The following is a 21072-nucleotide window of genomic DNA, read 5'->3' as shown; positions in this document are numbered from 1 at the left end:
TCACATTGGAAGGGCCTTATCCTGTCTCCAGAGAAGCTTTAGTTCTGCTTTTGGTGGTAACAGGGATCTGGCCCATACTGAAAATTAGCATTTTAATGGCTTACTTAAAACCCTATTGGTGGTACACTTACATGGCTTCCAGCAAGAGGAGAGTCCAGCTCTAGGGTTTTGCAAAGCCATGTTGCAGACTGCAATGCCTGCTGAAAGAGATGAGCAAGGATGGCTCATTTGTCATAGATTATTAGTATTGTCAATAACAACATGCCTACAGAAGACAAATTAATTCCTTCTACAAAGTCCAAGAAATGCCAGATCAGTTTCAGAACAGGAGAAAAAATAAATGGAATCAAAGTTTGCATGTTCTGATTTCTCTGCATTTCTAGTGGGAATACTCTGCGATAGAAATGTTATTTCCATAGAGGCATTGGCTGCCAGTTCCCTTAATTACATTAAATAGTGGTATAAACCTCGGCAGAACATAAACCTCTGTTACAGCCAGCCATTAGAATATTGAATCATAAGGAATAATGATACCAGAGTTAACGTGCTACAGCGGTCTTTATTATATTAGTGATTGAAGTGTTATTTAAAAAATAAGGTTTGTTGTAGCGGTTTTGGTGTGCACACATATTTTCTCTGATCACCTATTAAGAGACTGAAGACTGGATTTGAATTTATTACAGGGAAATAAAAGGCTTGCTTAGAGGAGGAACTACTAGATCACTGCTTATGATTTTACAGTTTGATTCTGCTTGTCCTTAAGGAAGGTTCATAATGCTTACTTCAGAAATGCCATCTACATCTAGAAAATTAGGGTTAAAGGAGTATTTTGTTGAAACTAATTACAGGCTAGTTCAGTTTTTCAGTTGGTGACATTTTAGAGACTTTGCTTGTAATGAAAGAGGTTACAGAAAGATTTGGTTAGACAGTGATGTATATAGCAATAAGCTGCTGTTTGAATATATTGAAATTTTCATCAGAAACAAACCAAAACCCCACTACCTTTTGTTTTACTGGGGTGATAAGTATAAATTTAATATGACTTCCTCACCCTGACCATGGATGTTTGAGGGAATTCTTCATTGGTTTGTACAATATCTCTGTTTTGTTCTCTTTCTATTTTCTTTCCTTTTTTTTTTTTTTCCAGACCTGATAGTAAAAAGCTTTTTTTGGTGTTATACTTCCGTCTTGTGGAGAAAGATGCTATTCTATACGAACAAATCGGTGAATTGGGAGTTATGAGGGTATCTGGTCCAGAAAAAAATATACCTCAGAAAAAACATCCTGTATGCAGAAAGGTTCTTGGTTTCTTGTAGCTGACTTTGCTCTTAGTTTTGTGTCATACCGAAAGGAGTAAGGGGTTGTTTTTGTATCGGTTTTATGTTTTACCTCTCCTGGTGTAGACTTCAGTTATCCTGTCTAATTAGCTGAATTCTGCTTGGGTACAAGTGTTTGGCTGAAAAGTTTTCATTGTGCTATTTAGCAGTGGGATTGGGTGCAGATTTGCAACATGCTTCCTTGTGCAAATGAAACACTGGTTTACTATTTCCCTTTTTGAACTTATATTATAGTGTGAGCTAGATTCCAGGCTGGTGGTTTATTTGTCTGCTTTCTTTCGTTATTTAAAACCTAGTTAATTTTCTAGCTTCTTTTCCATTCAGAGGGCATTATTTACTCAGTTGTGCTGATGTCCAGTAATTTGAAGACTGAAGCTTTAGATCCTCAGGGTTACCCTTGTTTGGTGGATTGTTTTACCATCTCCGGTTGATTGCTCTGCTCATTTAATTTGACAGATTCAGTTATCAGACTTGGGCCTGCTTGTACACATGCAGCTGGACTGGTTTTTCCCTGAGAGATTCTAAACTCAAAGGGAATCTTAATTTTAAAAATCTCTCTTTCTTTTCCCCCTGCTATGATTGTTTGCCCTGCTTTGCTTGTTTAAGTTTGGTGTTAGTGAAATGCTCTGCTGAGGGTGAACATCCTCCATGCTCATGAGAAAATTTGCAAATGATAAATGTGCACATCAATGAAACTCCTCCCAAACACTGTTATAGTACTTGAAGTGTAATGTATGCATTCACACTAGGCAGGTAGACTATTTTTTGCATTGGAAACCAGAATTTTTAAAGTGCCTACACTTACATTGCTTTTGGCAAAGAGTGAGCCCCAAACCAGGAGCTGTGATTCTCTCCCAAAGCTAATTGTGTCTGTATATTAAGTTTGTCCATCTGTGCTTTGCAGGGGCATCAGCATCACCCGATGGTCCTTCACATTTCCAGTGGTGAAGCAGTTAACAATGCTGCTGCTTAATATATGGCAGTTAGAGTCTTTTTAGTTTCCAGAACAGTTAACTAAATGAGGTGGATGTCATTAGCCAGTTTTCACAGATGGGGAGACTGAGGCACAGAGGGGCAGAGTGACATCATCTGCAGTTCTTTCCCCACGTCTCTCCTCTTCCAGGAATTGTTTTTGCATCAGACAGCTGAAGACCTGCTAAAGCCTTTTTCAGTGTGGCACTGGGACAAAATTACAGAATACTAGTAGAAGGCAAACTTTAGAACAAGAAGAGATACTTACCTGAGCAGCTGTTTATTTTCCAGAGGCTGCATTCTGCCTGAGGATACAAGTGTGCAGTGCAGTGTCTTCTGATGTGAGCCGGGCTTGGTCCCAATGGCCAAGGCAGAGGAGAGGTCTACTGGCGTTACTGACTACTGCCTATCTGGGGCTTTTCCCTTGCCATTTCAGTTCTTCATTTTAGCCTCTTGATGATGCTCTTGAGATAAAGCCCTCTGATTATTTCAGTGGTATTTCTCTCTCTAGTTGCCTGTATATATTGTTTTGCCCTTTGGAAACAGCTCTTTCAATTTACTGAATTCCTTTATTATTTCCGTGGAGATGATCAACTGTTGGGGTAGTTTTATGTTTAATTTACATCAGGAATCTTTGCTGATATATAGAAATATTGATGATATATTCAGGACTAAAAAATTGAATCCCCACAAGGGTTTTTACGACCATTGAAACTCCCCAGGATTTACTTAAAAGAGCTGGGGAGCAAACTTCAGAAAATTGATGAATTGTTCATTGGCAACCCTTTATGCCCTTTGGAAAACAAACTCCACAAATCAGAGTGATTATTGTTATTTGTTAGTTTATTGTGGTAGCTGCTGGACAGTGCAGCTCAGATCAGGACACCATTGTGTTAGGCATTCTGCATCCAAGGAATGAGAGTCAGGCTCTGCCTGGAAATGTTTCGGAGCTGAACAGACCCAGACAGGCCAAGGATGGGAAGGGGAAAGACAAGCTCCTGGAGGGGACAAGCTGCATCCCATATGGTTTGTGCCCTGGAATATGAGCCCTGGCCCTCTTTCCTCTCAGAGCCCTATCTGCAAGACCACCCTTCTGAGATGAGAAAAGGCCCTGGTTTCCTATGTTATATTTATATCACAGCTGTTGATATGCTGTTGATATGCCTTGTGATGTTTTACATCCAACTCTGCCCTTGTTTCCCCTGCTATTGCTCCTGGATTCTCTGATAGAACAGAGATACAGTCCTCCTGGGGCAAAGCCTTTTGTCAATGGGGTGGGCAGAGGGCACTGTGGGAGGAAGTGAGGAACACATCTTTGGAGTAGGCAAAAGTCCTTTTTCCTGTGTGTTTAACTGGGATGATCCAAGATGTTTCAGATTTTCCCTTAGCTTCATGTTCAAAGCACAGACAAAGGGCCAGGAGCAAGTTTGCATGAACATCAGGTGGGAGTGAGGACTGGTGGTCCTGTAGGAGCCCTCACAGGGACCCAGATCATAGGTATGTTGGTGATGCTGTTATGTGACACCTGAATACTCCTGTGGGTCTCCAACCCTGACCACTGAGTGGGTCCAGTGTCCCTGTTTCCTAAAAGAGAGATTCTGGTACCATATAAGCAACCTTGTGGGAATCCACATGGTCTCTTAGGTAAGTAAAAACCTCTGCAGCCTTCTCTCAATATCTGAGCCTCCAAAATGCTAACTGCAAATACATGGACAACCTAAAATGTGGATTTTTATGTGGTGAGAAGAGTTGCATGATCAAACCAAGATATTTAGATATATTAGGATATTTATTCACCATGTAGGGTGTTCCAAGCTCAGTTTATTTAGCTTTGTAAAGTGCTTCCAGATCTTTGTGTGGAAGGCACTAGAGAAATCAAAGGCATGTTATTATTATTATTGTTATTATTATTGTTGTTGTTATTACAGCATCTAACTAGTGACAGGCAACCACAGCTGTGTGCTCATTTCAAGCCACTTGTATTTAGGGGCTGATTTTTACAATATTGACTCTTAACACTTTTTCTCCATTGACTCTATATGCTGAAATGTATGTTCACCTGCCCTGCTGAAGTATCATTCTGCTCCAGAAATATGTAAATGAGATGCTTTTAAAGAAAGGATGAAAATTTGGCATAAATATTAAGTATTCATATTTATGTGGTAGAACTCAACTGCTGTTTAAGAAGGGCTTCAAAGCCACCAAATGTATGAGCTGGTAGTTGCTTCTCTGCCATTAAAAAAGGAAAATGTGTTAATTAAAATAAAGCCAAGGAATCTCAGAGAGAAAGGATAACATTTATGGTATTTAAGGGTCTGACACGAGCTACGGACAGCCCAGGAAATGGAAAGCTGAGTTTCACAGTCAAGCGTTTTAATCAGTACGGTTGTGCACAGCCGCTGCCACGTGTGTTATGTAATGTCGCACTTTACCCACCCACACACACCTAGAGACAACAGGCATCTTAAAAAGGTCTTGGCATTATTCAGAGGAAAGACTCCCAGCAATACCCCTGCATGGTGTTTAACCTTATCTTTACTTCTGTTTAGGCATTTAATTTCTTTTTTCTGCTTCCTTTTTTTCTCCCCCTTTTCTTTCCTGTGGTACATCAACAGTGATTGTTTCTATGTCTCCAAAATTGGAGCAGATAGAGGAGGAAAAATCCCATTATCTCCATGATATGTTTTCACGGCAGCTCTGAAGGTTCCAGTCATGGCTGTTTTGTGCATTTTGTATCATTGTCCTCATGCTGTTATTATTACTTTTTAAGTAGAGATGAAATGTTACATTCTAATGACACAAGCTAATTATTAAATGGTATCTAGCCTATGCTTTCTTTAGATTTTAAAATGGGAAATGATTAACTGGAGGTTTTAAAGATCTGCAGAAAAGTCAAACAGGCCTGTGAAACTCCAGGATTTAATAGCAAAGAAGGTGAGTCATTTTATCTGTACCCTGAGTTTGAGGACATCCACACTCTGGCTTTTGGGTTACAGAAAGAGCTCAAACACATTTTGTTCTGGTGTCTGAAGTTAACTGTTTTTCAAAAAAAAAAAAAAAAAAAAAAGAAAAGAAAAGAAAAGAAAAAGGATGTCACTGGCTGCTAATTAGATGCATTTTAACTGAAAAGTCATTTTAGCAATAATATTGTTATTATGTACTTCAGTGTGAATCCTTAGTGAAGCTCTTAAGCTGTGAGAGCTTGAATTTATCAGACATTTTGTAATGTGGCTGGATTTTTGCATCCTTGTTCAGAAAGCTGTGGGGAGTGGAGGACCTTTCTGGCTCAGACATGGAAAACACATTTCTTACCAACTGATTACTAGGGTGGGCAACTGAGACCTCCTTGCACCCTTGCCCTTTCCCCCCATTTTTTTTCACTGACAATAATATTTCTTTCTGTTACATTCCCCCCCTCCTCTCCCAGACAGTGGTCAAACCCCAAGATGCACCTCTAGCTGAGGAAAGGGACCGGTCTTTGTTATTTTGGGCTACTTTCATCTCCTACCTGGACCTACTTGTACAACAAGTTGTCATTTCTCAGTAGCCAGTAGGCTCTCAGAATCAGTCAGGCTACTGCTTTTGAAAAGCAATAGCCCACGGCAGATGGTGGACTTAACCATTGTTTTCCTATTGGTTTCTCACCCCCAATTCTTACTTTGTAATTGCTGGGCTGGGTTTCTGAGGGTTTGAATGTTTACTCCATCTTACTGCACCAGTTGTTTTTATTCCTCACACTCTAAACCAAAGTGACTGATGAAATATCCAAACTGATGAAAAAGAATGGGATTTTTTTCCCCTTTATTTGCTCAGATTTGAATTAGGTTATCTGCCTATCTTGTTTATGAATTTTTGTGCTGTCTTTTCTGCACAGACTGTGACTCCCAAATCTTCCACAGCTCCATTTCCATATTCCTGCGTGCTTGTTCTTTGTTAATCACTTGGCAAGCGCTTATTTGAATATTAAAAATTTCTTTAATCATCAAAGGCAGGAGCACAGCTTCATGAATATTCATATTTTTTTCCTCCTCAGACTGGATTCTAGTTCATTACCCTGCAGTAAAGCCAAACAGTCATCAATCGCGCTCATTACAGCCGCTGGCGTTTTGATTGGCTGCCTGCTGCTGGTAGCCTGCGTCCCCCATCCTCCCGTTCTCCTCCATGAGCTGTCGTGTACCTGCCAACAACAACAACAAAAAATATATCAACAATGCAACAATAAATTTCTCCAGTTGAAAAACAACTTTTCAAACTTGTCGAACAGTCCTCACCACTTCTTTTCTTCGTTTGTTGTTTTTTTACACCAAAAAAATCTAAAAAAAAAAAAAAATAGAAGGGAGAAACTTGAGCTTTAGAGATGAATATTTGTCAAGAGAGTTGACGTAAGTTTCATTTGCATAATGACTTTGTACTTCTGCATTAATAAAATTTGCATATGAAGCCATGTTAATTACTCCTGATCATGCTTTTTGCATTCATGCATAGTAATTTTCTCCGACTTGTGAGAATTAATGTCTTGGCATGGGGGGAGAAAGGGGGGGGAGAGCTGGGGTACTGTCAAATTTCTGTGCCAGTGCCCCTCACTCACACTCTTTCTCCTTCTTGCTCACCACATAGCTGTTCTTGTTCTATGACTCATTTGTACATTATGATTTGAAATTCTTGGGAGAAAGAAATGTATCAATTCAAAGGGAATCCTCGTCTGCCAAAAATAAGAAAACCCAAACCAACCAAACAAAAAACCCCTCCATCCCTGAGCAAAATATAATGTGAAATCCCATCTCTGTACTCCTTCATCTCTACCCAGTGCAGCCTTTCCATTTCCATCTCAAGCAAAGTTTTAGTCTTTGCATCATAAGCCAGTACCAGGGTACTGCTCCAAGCCCACTGTGTGTGTACTGGGGCAAGAGGCAGAGGCTGGTGCGCAGGTGTGTCTGGCTGAGCACTGGGCTCCATGCATTTAGTGTGTGTAATATTGTGTCTGCCTGTGCCACTGAGCCTTTCTGCCTTTCCTGGGGGATGCTGTATGTACCTGCCACTTGCAAGGTGTGCGTGTACTGCTCTGCTAGTCGCTGTTGGAAATGTCTGTGTCTCTGTACATTCTGTGCGTGTACATGTGTGGTTGTGCATACTTGCTTTGTCAGTCCATTTGGTGTCTGTGTAAAAAGGCATGGTAGAAAGATAATAATATCTGATGGGAAAAGCCCATATGAGAGCGTGTAATACAGATGAGACAACCTGTCTTAGGAAAAGCTTACCAAAAAATCTGTTTGAAAAATTAGTGAATAGTATTCAGTGCTTAGTCTTTCACTTTTGGATAGTACAAGCGATTAGTGATTAGTTTTTCAAACTTGTCGAACATTTGTGGAAGTGTCTGTTCAAGGCTGCTGTGACGGTACATATAAAACCCATCTCAAAACATCTGCAGTACTCTCCCTAAACATGATGGGCACAGGGCAGTGATGAGGCTTCAGCCTGTATTCTGAATTTGTAGCCACACACTGTCTGAACAGATGTTTTTCTTTTTATTTAAAGAGACTTTTTAAATAATGGAACTGAGCTTTAGTCTCTAACCAGCTATTGATTGATTTTCCATCACCAGACAGTCACAGAAATACACACAGAAAAACTTAGTTCATGCCCTGTTTAGTGGCTTATGTGTCTGCCTGTGCACCTTCCTGTCTGCCTGGGTACAGATACGCACCCAGGCACTCACTCAGGCAAGCGCACAGGATACACCAGATACGCTGGTACATGTGGCTGCATTTAACACATGATGTGAGATGTAAAGCAAGGTCTCTCAAATTAAGATCAGGTTCCCTGATCTGAACCATGCTGAGGTGGGATACTGCAAATGCTGCTTGCGGCTTCATCTTTGTGCTCCACTCAGGGACTTTTCTGCAGATGTGCGAGAGGAGTGTGGTATTTTACATATACCATATCATATGGCCAGTCATGCTGATGCTCAAGGAGAGGGACAACAAAAGGATGCAATTTATGCCTTGATTGTGGCTTTTGTCATGTTCATCTAGGCTTTTATGCTCATTTCCATCTTCTGGGGTCATGTCCAATTTACCTTATTTTCTTCTTTGCAAGTTTAAAAATAGAAGAGAGCAGAAAAATTACACTTAGCAGTGCCTGGGAGTCAACATAACCCGTGAGCTACTGCCTTATACAGGTATTGAGTATATGCCAAGGCTATTTGAAGTGTGAGGACAAAATGCTGCTTTACCATCAGCAATGCAGATCTTTTCTTTACATGGTGACAGTCTCTGTGCATGTTTCACACTCCTGCTATGAGCAAAACTCCCCTTTGCATACGTGCAGCATGACTGCAGAATATATAATTGAGATCTGCAGTGCAGGTGAGTGATTTCCCAGGGCTGACCCAAGAGGAAAATCAAGCCTTACATATTGTATCAGCAATGTCCAAGTGACACAGAGCTGCATGTATGTGCATGCTCACCCCAGTCAGATCAGATTTTTGCCTTCAGGATTGAACTGCAGTTCTTGTGATCTGCTCTCCCCTAGTGCTGGTTGTGGCTGTGCCTTTTGTATCAGTGAGGGATTTGCAGGAGTGTTTTGTTTTTGAAATCTGTGTGCAATATTATGGTGTCAATTTTCTGTAGAATTCCAGAGACTGGCTCCCTTCCCTTGCTTTGTGCTGTGTGAGCTGAGCAGAAAACTCTCAGCACCACCTTAGGATACTGTCTGTCTATTGACTTCTATATTTTTATCTATTTTTTTCATTTTGTGCTTGTCCATCACCTGTAGTAGTTAAGTTGTGTAACAGTAGACCCCCTGTCTTAATTTTGAGTCTTAAACAGAGCCTTTATGAGGAAAAATCCCACAGAAGAAGAGCTGGAAAGGTAAAACATGAGCATGTTCCTAGCATACACAAGCTGAGCATTTCTGAACACTAGTTTGTTTTTCTTTCTATAGCTATGGAGAGGTATCATGTACCTAACAGTGGAGCTCTCCTTTCCCCCATACCTTTACTGGAGGCCAGTGAATACAATTTCTCTCTTCATGATTTCCCTTTTCATGATTCTATAGAATTATGTCTATTCTATTTGTGACAAAGAAGCAAACCCTAAACCAAGGAGGAGGAGAAACCACCTGATTTGACTTTGCTTGTAGGGTCGGACTCAGTGTCCTGGTCTGGTAGAACCATGATCTTTGTCTCTTAGTGCAGGACTCAGAAGTGGTGGTGAAACTACCTGAGCATTTGCCAGAGTCTCTCTTTGTTCATTCTTCTTCTTCCTTACTAACTCTTTTCTTTCTAGCACTAGGTTATCACATTTAAGATTTCCTCATACATACCAGAGGATAGAAAAAGGCCTTATGAGTGACAGGTTCAGTTCTATTAATTCATTGGCAATTAGTTCCTATAGTCCTTTCCATAAATTCTTTAGGTACCTTGTTAAAGCAAATTGCTGGCGTGCCCTTAGTACCTCTGTTGGAGGGCTCTTACAAGATCCCTTGGCCTTTCTGTTTGAAACCTTATTTCCCTTTCTACACTAGAGGAAATGTATTGGATAAGAGAAGGGAGTGCCTCCCTGTACCTACTTGATGAGCTCTTAGCATCTTCTTGCATGCCCTAGGAATATGCAGATTGTATCAAATGCATCACCGAAGGACAAGTAGGACCCACCAGGACTATAGGAGAGGCTGTTATTCTCAGGGCAGTGTTGTGTGCTAGGACCTGTGCACTTCCACATTCAAATCCCATGCAGTTGTGTTGGTGCACTTGGTAGGCTTCATAAAGTTCCTGTGTGTGATGAGCTCCTCCAAAACCTATAGTATGCCACCACGATGTGCAGAGTATTGAGTGCAGAACCTTAGCCATGGTGAGGCCACAGACATCTCTAAGTGCAACCTGTGGTCCCAATTTCAAAGTCACAATTTTCCCAGCAAGGGCTAGTGGCCAGGCAACTCATGATAACCTGTGCTAGCCTCTTTATTACTTTTTGCTTGTTCCATGAAAAAAACAAACTTGTTATTCATATAGATATTACAGTGGCAGCAGAATACACACATAGAACTCCTTGTCTGAGATCAGCTTCCATATGGCTAATGCACAGTCCTGTCCAAAATGCAACATAGGTAAGATCTGGATAGTAGTTATCATTACCTGCTTGGGTAGTACTTCCAGGGAGATCAAACAGTTATAAAAGCCAAGCAACTGAGCCCCTAAAATTAAAACATCCTTCCATGAGCCACAGAGATGTCTTCTATTTAAAACCACTCCTCACAACAGAGCACAAATTTTATCCTTGATGCTTGAAGCTCAAGTATTTACACAGGGAATTTAGACTCCTCACTTGTGGTTTTGGCAAACGCTTCACACAAATGTTTTGCACTGGTGGTCTCTTAGCCATTTAAGATAAACGACAAAATCAAATGCAGTCCTTGCAGATTGGAGCACTGGATACTGTGCCAAGGATGAAGTATCCCTGTTTGCCTCATGTGTAGCTGTCAGATCAGCATGCAGGCCTAGTTTCCGAATCAGGAATCTTGAGGTGGAGAGGCTCTCTTGGAAAATGTTGCTTTTTTAGGGTTGGAAGGAGCATGGACAAATATTTCTCCTTACTGCCACAGTGTAGGCTCCTTTAGAAAATGTTTTTTCTAGGGTTGGAGGGAACAAAGATAAATATTTCTTCTTGTTGCTGTGGTGTTTGCATGTATCTGAAAGGCCCACATGCACACATAGCCAGAATGGTCACCATTAAAAAAGAGACGGTTTATGAGAAGATACCCCACAATTAACACACGTATTTCCTGATCTAAATGTAGGGGGAAACTGTGGTTTCTGATCTACCACTGTATGGTAACTGTTGGCAAATGCCAGCATTCTAGTGGCTACCACTCCACCACATGTCTTCATTTAGCAACTGCCCTTGATTAGTAGCTACCCTTTATTTAATAATAAAGTGGCAAGCAAAGTTTTAAATTAAGGGGGTGGGATTCTCATTGGATGTAAACCGGTGCCATTTGCTCAGCTTTTCTTTAAACTCTGCTAATTTGTGCCTACCACAAATGTGACTCTTACCTGATTGTGTGTGTGTGTATGCATACCAGCATACGTTTGTGTATCGATATGTAAGACTTGTATCTCAGTTTTTTAAAGTTGTGGAGCTCAGTTTGGACTAGTGCCAGGAGAACCAAGCATTTCCAGCTGAGCAGCAGAAAACTCTTAAATACAGCTTTTAAAGGCAGGTGATTCCTAGAGGGGTTAAAAAGAAAGAACACGGTTGGAGGTTACGATATCATCTTTTAGCTACCAGCAAAAAGGTTGCTCCCTTCTTCACAGACGTGATAGCAAAGCAGGCTGCATAATCAGGGTGTGCAAAATGCACAACTGGCCACAGCTCAAGTGGGAAGGCAGTACAGTGGTCGTCAATGCTTTCTTCTGGGAGCTCAGCTCCTGGTACCTTGCTGAAGCCATTTGAGTTCTAAGTCGCTGTACTCTGTCCGGGCTAGCGTGTGGAGCCTACTTCAGCAGCAGCTCAGCAGAAAACCTGCCCTGTTTTGTGTCAGCTCAGTACATTAACACAGATGTAAAACAATAATCCCCCTTTTGATTCAGTCCCTGAGCAAGTGCTGGTGGCAACGTCTGCCACCTCTAACTCTCCTCCATGCCAGGGCCAGCCGTTTCTCCCACTTTGCCCTTCTCTGTGCCCTCCACAGGCCTCCAGCCCAGGTTCATGAGTTCCCCAGATCTATTCTTTCTCTTCCCCTGCCCATCACAAGCCCATCAGCCTCATCTGAACCCAGAGAGGTGTTCAGACTAAGTGTGTCTCACATTAGGCAGCCAGCCCCCATCTTGCCTGTTTCCCCTGTTGATGCCTCCTCTGTCCCTTCAAACTTAGATCCAACTGACAGTTTTTTCTATTGTTTTTTCTCCAGGGCCGTCCAGGCCTGCAAACCTGCCGGGGGCTCCCATAGCTGCCTCCTCCCACCCTCACACATCCGTGATAACGTCACCTCTCCGCGCACTGGCCTCCCTCCCGCCCTGCCTTAGCCTGCCCTGCTGTGGTGCACGTGCAGTCTCAGTTGGCGGGACTCAGACTGAGATTCAGACTGAGACGTCAGGCACATTTGGATGTCATTGTCAGTTGTCAGGTAATAGAAACATTTTTGTTTTTGTTCCTATCTGAAGGTCAGTAGTGCTGCCAAGTGATGTCATCTTTGCTGTGGGAGAGCTGCCTTTGCTGGGTCACATGGGGAAGGCAGCGAAATACTCTAAACCACCCCCTTCCACTTCCTGCTTCCCCCTCCATCCTGACAGAGGTTGGGGAGTGGGAAAGGGTGTGCCACTCCCTCCTTTTCCCCAATCCTTCCCTCCTGCCTGCCCACCTTCAGCTGTCACCGGTCACCATTGCTGGGCCATTTGTGCCAAGTTGTGAATAAGCCTCTGAGACTCCTCAAATGTGATGCCCCAGTACCAAGATATCATCTCTCAAGGATGTTTATTTTAAGCTTAATTGGATAACATTTACCATCTGAGGGTTTTGGGTTTTCCTCTTTCTTTTCCCCTTTCCCCGAAATCATTCATATTAAAGGCCCCCTTCCACTTCCATGTGCATGCAGGATGTATGTACTTCATGCTGTTTTTCTCCCTTGCTTTGAGGAAATTGCTCCTTAGTAATACGCCAAAAATCCCTCACATCTCCCTTTGTCAGAATTCTTTTCCTTTATTCCTTTTTTGTGCCTGACTTTTGTCACCATGAGTAGGGGAAAGTGTTGTGGAAATGAAGGCTCTCTGAGCTAGCCGAAGAGGACAAGGACATGTTGTCACCAGACCCCATCATTTCAGACTCAGTGATATCTTTGAAATCGGTGGATGTTTCTAAGCGTGGCTCAGTTGCAAGATTTGGTCTATGGTGAACTGCAGGCTAGAGAGGTGAAAATGGGGAGAGCTTAAAAGAAAATATAGCTGTGACAAAATCTGCAAGCATTTATGGAGTCTCACTGTGGCGGGTCAAACCCTGCAGCCCTCATTCATGCTAATGTGTGTGGAGTTTTAATAGGGACTTACTAGAATGATGCTGGATAAGTAATGTGTGAGGACCAGAGGATTTAGAGACACAGCAATGACTGTCAGGGGTAAAGCTGCTGGGAAATGACTCTTCCCTGAAGACTTTGAGCCCGGCTTTTTCCTTCCCACAAGCAGTGGTATCACCTGGCTGCAGTACACCGTATACCATGAGAATGTTCCTGTACAACTCTCCTTGTAACAAAGCAAGACAAGAAGTTTTGTAAGAAATTTAAATTAACATCTTGGAAACTCTCAGTCTTGAAAGAAAATATTCTGAGGTCCTATTCTGACTTTGAATAAATCTCAGGAGCACGTGAGGAAGGCTCCTGTGCTGCCTGGGAGAGGCTCATCCTGCACCCAGCTGCTTGCACCGGGCTTGCAGCAATACACTGTGTCAGTCAATGCATCTTGGGGATTTGGTCTGATTTCCTATCCAAGCTGCTGTATACAGTGTTTGTGCATGTGTGCTATTTTAATCAGGTGTTGCTTCATCAGCCTTAGCAAACTGACCAATTGGCCTGAGATGGATGCAGAACTGGGTTCTTCCGAATGGTGAGCACTGGAACAGAAAGTCAGATAGCTCCTTTACCTCCCTTCTTCCTTTCTAACTGTAACCAGTAAACCAAACTGGAACTGTTCTCATGTTTTGATGTGCTTTGTCTTCGCTAGTGCAGTATGCACACAGGTGACTTTGACTGGCAGGATTTTGTAACAGTAAACTGGATGCCCCGATTCCCTGTTGCTTCTGCTGCCAGCAGCTAGTGGGGAGAAAAGCAAGTAAATATAGAAAAGGAAGGAAGGAATAACTTATTAGAGAACATGGGAAAGTGAGGCTTTTGTGCTTTGTGTATTTCGAGTTCTCACTTTGGAATTGTGCACTGTGAGTTTTCAGAATTGCTTGTTTGCTGGGAGAATGATGCCAGCTCTGTGGAGAGACCTGTTATCATGGCTTCCTGTAATTACTGCTGCAGTCTGCCACACTTAGAGAATAGGTTATATCAAAGTGCATGCTACATGTTTATGACAGTAGTTGGTCAAGTTCTGCTTGAAAGAAACATTTTTTCCCTTAAAAAAGGAGCTTATATTTGGTTAACCCTTTCTTAGCCATAGCATTCACTGCATATAACCCTGGGGCATGGTTTAAACACTGTGGCAAGGATTATGGGATCTTTCTAGTCCCCTGAATGTTTTGTGGAAATGAAAGAAAAATGAGTTATTTGTGGTGACTAATAATCTAGTGATCCCTGCATTGTGCCCTCTTTTTTAATTTAGACATTTACAACAGTCACTTACTCCAGCTTTAGAGATCTGCTTGTCTCTCTGACTTGATTAGCCTTTTATTCTGTCAGCCCTGTTCTTGCTTCTGAGGAATTGTTTCCTTCTTTGAACAAAAGCCATCAACAGTTCCTGCCTCTCCTCCTCCTTCATAATTTCTTACCTTTCTTGTTTTTCAGCATTCATTTAATTCAGCACCTGGAGTTTTTTCTGTGCAGTTCTCAAGCAAGCTGTGACTCCGAAGGCTTGAGGTTGCGGGTCCTCCCAAATCTCTGCTGGGCACTCACAGATAGGGCCCTTGAAAGTCCTAGGAGTTTTGTGCTAGAGAATTTGTGTTGGGATTTGGGGCACAACCATATGAAAACTGCATTTGAAAATCTCCGACCTAGATAAGAATCGTTGCCTGGAATGCTGAGTAGCTTTCAGTCATGCACAGGGGAAGTGGTGCTGCTTCATCCAGAGCTGTTTGCAATCTTTAGAAAATGTGATGCTAATAGTAGTTTCACAGTAAATGATTCTGGGAAGCCTGCTTTGGTGTCCACCATGTCACTTGGCTATTGCTGGTTTTGGTCTCCTCTGTCTTTGTTCAATTCTTTGCATTCAGGGCACCAAAGAATGAGGAAATTGTGAGTAAAGGTCTATGTTTTTGCATGTGATTTAAAAACAATATCTACCACGGAAACAGTCTCTCTCTCAGTATCTTTATTTATTTATTTTTAGCCTCAGAGGCTTCTGTCTGTGGAATTGGGTTTTCCCATTTAAATGTTTTTAGTGCCTATTTAATTAGAAGTTGGAATAGAGTCATGAAATTCACAGGGTTGTGTAGCTTGGATCTAAAATATAAATGGGCAAAGCATTCATTTTGCTTTACCTCTTGCCAGATTAGGGTGCTTTTTTGAACCTGCTTTTTATTTTGTTTCAATGAATTGCAACTGCTCAGAGTAACTTTAAAACACACACAGGGTTTTTTCTGGGGGGGTTGTGTTGTTTTGTTTGTTTGTTTTTTGCATAACAGAGACATGCAAATGATTGTTGCGAGACATAATTATGTAAAGAAAAGTATATGCCCATATTCATACACACTGCAATGCTTTTTGTGGGGCTATTTTTTCACAATACATCTTCATAAGGCTCTTTTTATGATGCTGATTTATTAATATTGTACATTAAGGCTTAAATTGTAGAAGCTGCCTAAGAGATTTGGATGCCCATTTCCCATTAAAGTTAACGAGAGATGAGCTTTGAAAACCTCAGCACAGAAGTGCATGGCACTTTACAGTGTGCACTCCAAAGAAAAAAGTCCCTGCCCTGAAGATCCTACAGTGCAAAAGCCCCAGGAATGGAATTATAATCGGCATTAAAAAAAGAGGGATTGTAAAAGCACACATAATAATTTGTCCCCTACACCTGCATTCAAATATATATCCAAAACCAGCAAGTGGTCATGGACAGGAATGATTAATCGACAGGGCTGTGAAGTGTAGGATCTAAAATAGAGGAAGGCATGGAGCCATAGCTCAGAAGAGAGGAAAAACCTCATATTAATTCAAGGAATGAGCTGTATTGGTCGTTAGGACATTCTGAAAAGCACAGTCATCTTGTAAAGTCAGTATCAATTTACTTAGCTACTGAAATTCTACTTACGGCATCATTTAACTAGTCTGGTGTTTTCTTGGCAAAGGTTAAGCTGACAGAAAAGATAAAACATAATACCTGTAAATATAGTTTTAAAAGAATATTCCCCCTACTTTAGTTATATCACGATATTAATTTTGTGTTGGTTTTGTAACTTCAGTAAGCCAATAAGAAGAGCTAGATTAGACCACCCTGCTCTAAAAAGCTTGATGCAGTTGATGGAGTCTGTCTAGAAAGCAGTATTATTTAGAAAAATTTTGTGTTAGTGATATGGTATACGCTCAGCACATTTCTTACTAGAACAAGAAACAAGCTTTTGTTCACTTCAGAATGGGTTTTATTAACACAAGAAGATCAATGTAAAACAAAACAGTAATCAGGGTAGAAAATGCAAACTCATCCAGCAAAATCCTCCTAACTCATCAAGTCCCAGGACAATGGCTGATACTCTGCTCTGAATTTTTTTGTTGAATGGAATCTCAGAAAAAAAAAAAAAGTCCACTAAAACTTGATTTCTATCAGCACTGGATGCTTTTTTTGAGAGGTGGAAGAGGAATTTGGTTTATGTGTCTGAGGACAGACAAAGACCCATGGCTTCCTTGAGATGCTTTGTAAATGTATCTTTTCATTTTGCTCCATAAAGAAGTTTGCATAAAATATTGGCTAACATTCAGGAGAGATGTCCCTATTAGTCATGGTTACACGTATGTATTTATTTTAGTGAAATATTTAATACATGCTATAGTAGAATTGACTTTATGGACAGTACTTACAAAATGCAGAGATGTGTGGGAGATGTATATACTAAAAATGGTAATGCATCAGTGTGAGTGTATGCATTCATCTTTTCATCTATCAAAGTATTAAAATCATATGTGACCTGTCTATGCAGCTTTCTGTCTCACCAGATATTAAAGTCAGATCCAAACTCCAAATAGATGGATCTAATCCTAAACTGATTTTTTGATGATTTTTTGACTGAATAGTGTGTCAAGAGGCAGTGAAGAGATCTTAAGACTGCAGAGAGGTGACTAAAATTAGGGTGCTGCATGGGGCAATGGAACTGGCAATTTGAGTGTGGCTGAGACTTTGTTCTAGACAGATGCCCAATCAGCATAACTTTGCAAGTCCTAATTATGTCAAGTTAAGAACCAGCAGGAGCAACAGAGATATTTAAAGGTGCTTTAAAGTGGATGTATGCCATTTCCAGACATCCCAGGAAAAAAAGAAAAGATCTTAATTGCAATATTAACGGGTGGAACTGAATCTGGTAGTTTCGGGACAAAAGAGTTCAAGGCAACGATGCCTGCAGTAAAGACAGTGGCTCCAACATTGAGAGAGTTAACTCGACTGCATACCACTACACTGAGCCCGAGAGTCTGAACTCTTCAAACACTCCAAATGGAGAGCTAAATCAAAGAATCCTGTTTCAAATCCATCCAAGATGTTGCTGTTTTTCTCCTCTGACAGGAGAAGCATTTGGAAGTGCAGTTTCTTTCTTTTTTTTTATAGCTGTCTTAAAAAGGAGTTTGGATGTTTAGCACAGCTGGTGCTCATTACATTATGCACTATCAATAAAATAGCATGTGTAATTAATTTTTAATGCAGTGCTCTATGCAGCGCTTTAAAGCAGTTACTGTATGGGGAGAGCCGCCACCGGTCACTGACATCAGAAATATTGAAATAGAGGGCTAGATTTTGCATTTTTAAAGCATGTATATGTGAGTGGGGGAAGGGTAATTCCCAGCAGGCAATTCTCTGTCCACAAGCAAATTTAAAAATATAGGAACATGACGGATGAAGGTGATTTTATAATTTGCTTATTGGAATGAACAAATTTATTTCCTTTTAGAGTTTGCTGAGCTATGGCTGGGTTAGTAGTTAGTAGGAGACTTCAGAGTATAGGTTATAGGCAACCACCAGGGAACTGCACCACAACTGATCCATCTTTGTTAAAGGATGAATAGGCTTTGGTGGTATCAGGTAGGAGACCAGGCAAAAGACAAGGTTATGGGAGAGCAAGGGAAGGACAATTCTGTTCTATCTCACTAGGCAAGGTTGTTTTGGTTTTTTTTATCTTTACAGAGCTCCTTTCTTGTTCCTTGTTGCTCCCATTAGTAATAATCCCCACTTCCTCCCCCTCCCCGATTCATTAGATGTTTGGGAGTATCGGTAGTTTAGATGGGAGAGAGTTGCTTGGTTACAAAGAGGCACCACTGATGGCAAGGTGCCTGCTGCTCTTGACAGAAGACCCAAACAAATCAGAGTCTTCTTTTTTCTTGGCATTTGTGCAGTACTTTTCAGAAGACACCAGCATAAATAAAGACAGCATTAATGGGGTGCAGCAGGCAAGGTCTGGGCACCTCTGTAGCTTTTGACAGCCATTACATTCAAAAGTACCTTGATTGTCCGAAGGAGGACAAGACCTAGATTTAAAATGGTAGCATGGTGCTTGCTCGTATTCCACGAAAGGACAGGAATGACTTTAATGTTTCTGCAACTGAGTAACCACCAGGAATGGTTTGCAGGATAGGACCATCATCTCCCTGCTGATACCTCCTTCCTAGCCTTTTCAGGGAGTTGAATGCTTCTTGGTGAACACTTCCTAAAAAGAGAAGAAATCAACTGCAGGAAGAGAAGGAAGGAAGCAATCACCTACAAAGCAACAAAATTAGGGGTAGTGTTTGTCAGGTGCCTCGCCTTTTGGTTGGGCAATGCACCATCTTTCTAAGAGCTGATTTTTTTTTTATACACATGCATGAGGCATAAATGTATGCAATTATTCTTTCTCTCAGTAAATTTCTATTCATTTGTATGTAGCATATGCTAAACAGTTCACTTGTACAGCCTCACCTGGCATATTCAGAATGGAGTTTTCTTCTGTCCCTTCAGCAAGAGCTTTTTGTCATCACTTTTCTTCTCACTTTCTGTGAGACACTTGCAGATGTGTTTGTGTGTCTGAGCCAGGAAGTGAATTGGGCTGTTCAGTTTGTGAGAACAGAGATAAATCTCTTGTGCACAAATACAGTGCTCAGGGTCAAAGGAAGTAGGGCAAGCCATGTTCTATGTTGTAGGTAGTTGTGATGAGAACCACTCTTTAGTTCACCAGCCGGAGCGGGAAAGGTGGAGGCAACAGTGAGGTGTTGTACATTTTGTAGTGAAATAGCTTTATTATATATTTTTTTAGAAGAACTGGAGTAGCTTCAGTTTAGGCCAGAGAACTGCAGAAATATTACCCTGTGTTCCTCTAGAGCTTCATAATTCAGAGGACCTGGGTTCTTTTTTCTTTCCTGAATGCTTCATAAAAATAGATGAAAGGAAGTGTTCAGTGCTCAGATGGGATGCTTTATGTTCAGAAAGGGATTTAAGTCAAAGAAGCCATGCTGATGTACCTCATGTGTACCCCACTGGGCTCCTGTGTGCTGCATGTTAGTCCTTCTTTTTGCTGAGCAGTAAACAGCTGAGCAACTGTTAGCAACATACATTTTAGTGCAGTTAGCTTTATTTTGGACACTCTCTTTTCAAGTATTTTTGCAGTACAAACAGAAATATGCTAGGCTAGAGTATGGTATGTGCCTTTGCTATCTTTATTTCCCTCTTGGTTTTGTGTTAATCAAACCATTTATATGGATCCCTATTTCAGCTAACACAACCTGCTGTAGCACAAGCTAGGGAAACCAGGTTCAATGAGTCACTAAAACATGCACTTGGAAGGAAGCAGGCAAAAATCCCACGTAGAGAGGGCTTACATTTTTAATGAATTCAGCTGTAAGAGTCAGAGGTCCTGGGACTTCTGAAATGAGGTTAATGCAGGCACTAAGCAAGGAGATGGGGAGACACAGGAGCTGGATTCATGCCACGAAATCGTGCTTTCTAAATCGCTGTCTTTATTATTAACATAAAGAATCTTTGGTTAGAGAGAGGCCAGTTTGCACAACACACCTGCAGCTTTTATGCCTGTTTAAACATCATTTGGCTATTTGAAGCCAACTATAAATGTATTACATCCCTTGGCAAAGCATAGGGAGTATCCTATCCTTTTGGTGTGTCAGTGTACTGATTCTTGACATGTCCTGTACTGACCTAGATTATTTCACGTGAGACACAGATCTAAACCTGATCCTTAAGTCTTTTCCATGGCTGCGTGACAAGCATGGTGTTTCCAGAGCATGCTGTACCATGCCAGCAGTCCACTGAGAGGTGGGTTAGGGGCTGTCGAGCATCTTTCTATGAGGTGTTTCCTGACTTCAGCAGTGTATGCTAACCGTGAACATGGTCTATGGAATTCAGGGATGTGCACAGGTTAAAGTCAGAATCAGAGTATTCTTTAGAAATAAGTATTTAAACTGTCCATGGCCTTTTTTTTTTGTTGTTTGCATCTTCTAACAGAAATTTAGGTTATTTTTCCCAGTCCTCTGATTGAAAAGGGGGAGAGTAAGTTCATTTATTATGGTACAGACAGACTTATAATTTAGTCTGTCAAAAAATTAGGTCTGAGTGTTTTTGGATTGATCAATCCAAATCCTTTACAAAAATATCTGAACTGTTGGTTAAACTGTGAATAGGATCATTGTGGTATAGGATAATAGTAGTTTTGCCTACAGTGAGGACAAGATTGGTGCATAACTTTATCTTTCTGTAAAACCTTATAAAATACAACAGTAATAAAAATAAAGTGTGTTGGGTATTTAAAAAAAAAATTCCTGGCACGTTCTTAGACTGAACTAAACCTGCAGCCTATTGAAGCTAAACACTTCACTGTCACTATCAATTGATGCATAGAATAGTTTAAAAGTAATCCTGTGGAATTGC

The 21072-nt window shown here is 41.1% G+C and overlaps 1 protein-coding gene across 4 annotated transcripts in view; it reads left to right on the top strand.

Annotated features, from left to right (window-relative positions):
• Positions 1-21072, top strand: part of BCL11B (BCL11 transcription factor B) — a 90075-nt gene that overhangs the window by 29479 nt on the left and 39524 nt on the right. For 2 of the 4 annotated variants that reach the window (XM_054400147.1, XM_054400146.1), the window contains exon 3: positions 12219-12434. The exons of the other annotated variants lie outside the window; for them this stretch is intronic. In XM_054400147.1, the coding sequence (XP_054256122.1) occupies positions 12219-12434 (216 nt within the window). The remainder of the gene's footprint in view (positions 1-12218; positions 12435-21072) is intronic. 4 annotated transcript variants of the gene reach the window in all.

This window comes from Indicator indicator, chromosome 4, assembly GCF_027791375.1.
Source record: "Indicator indicator isolate 239-I01 chromosome 4, UM_Iind_1.1, whole genome shotgun sequence".
NCBI lineage: Eukaryota > Metazoa > Chordata > Aves > Piciformes > Indicatoridae > Indicator > Indicator indicator.
This window is presented reverse-complemented; position numbering and strand designations above follow the sequence as displayed.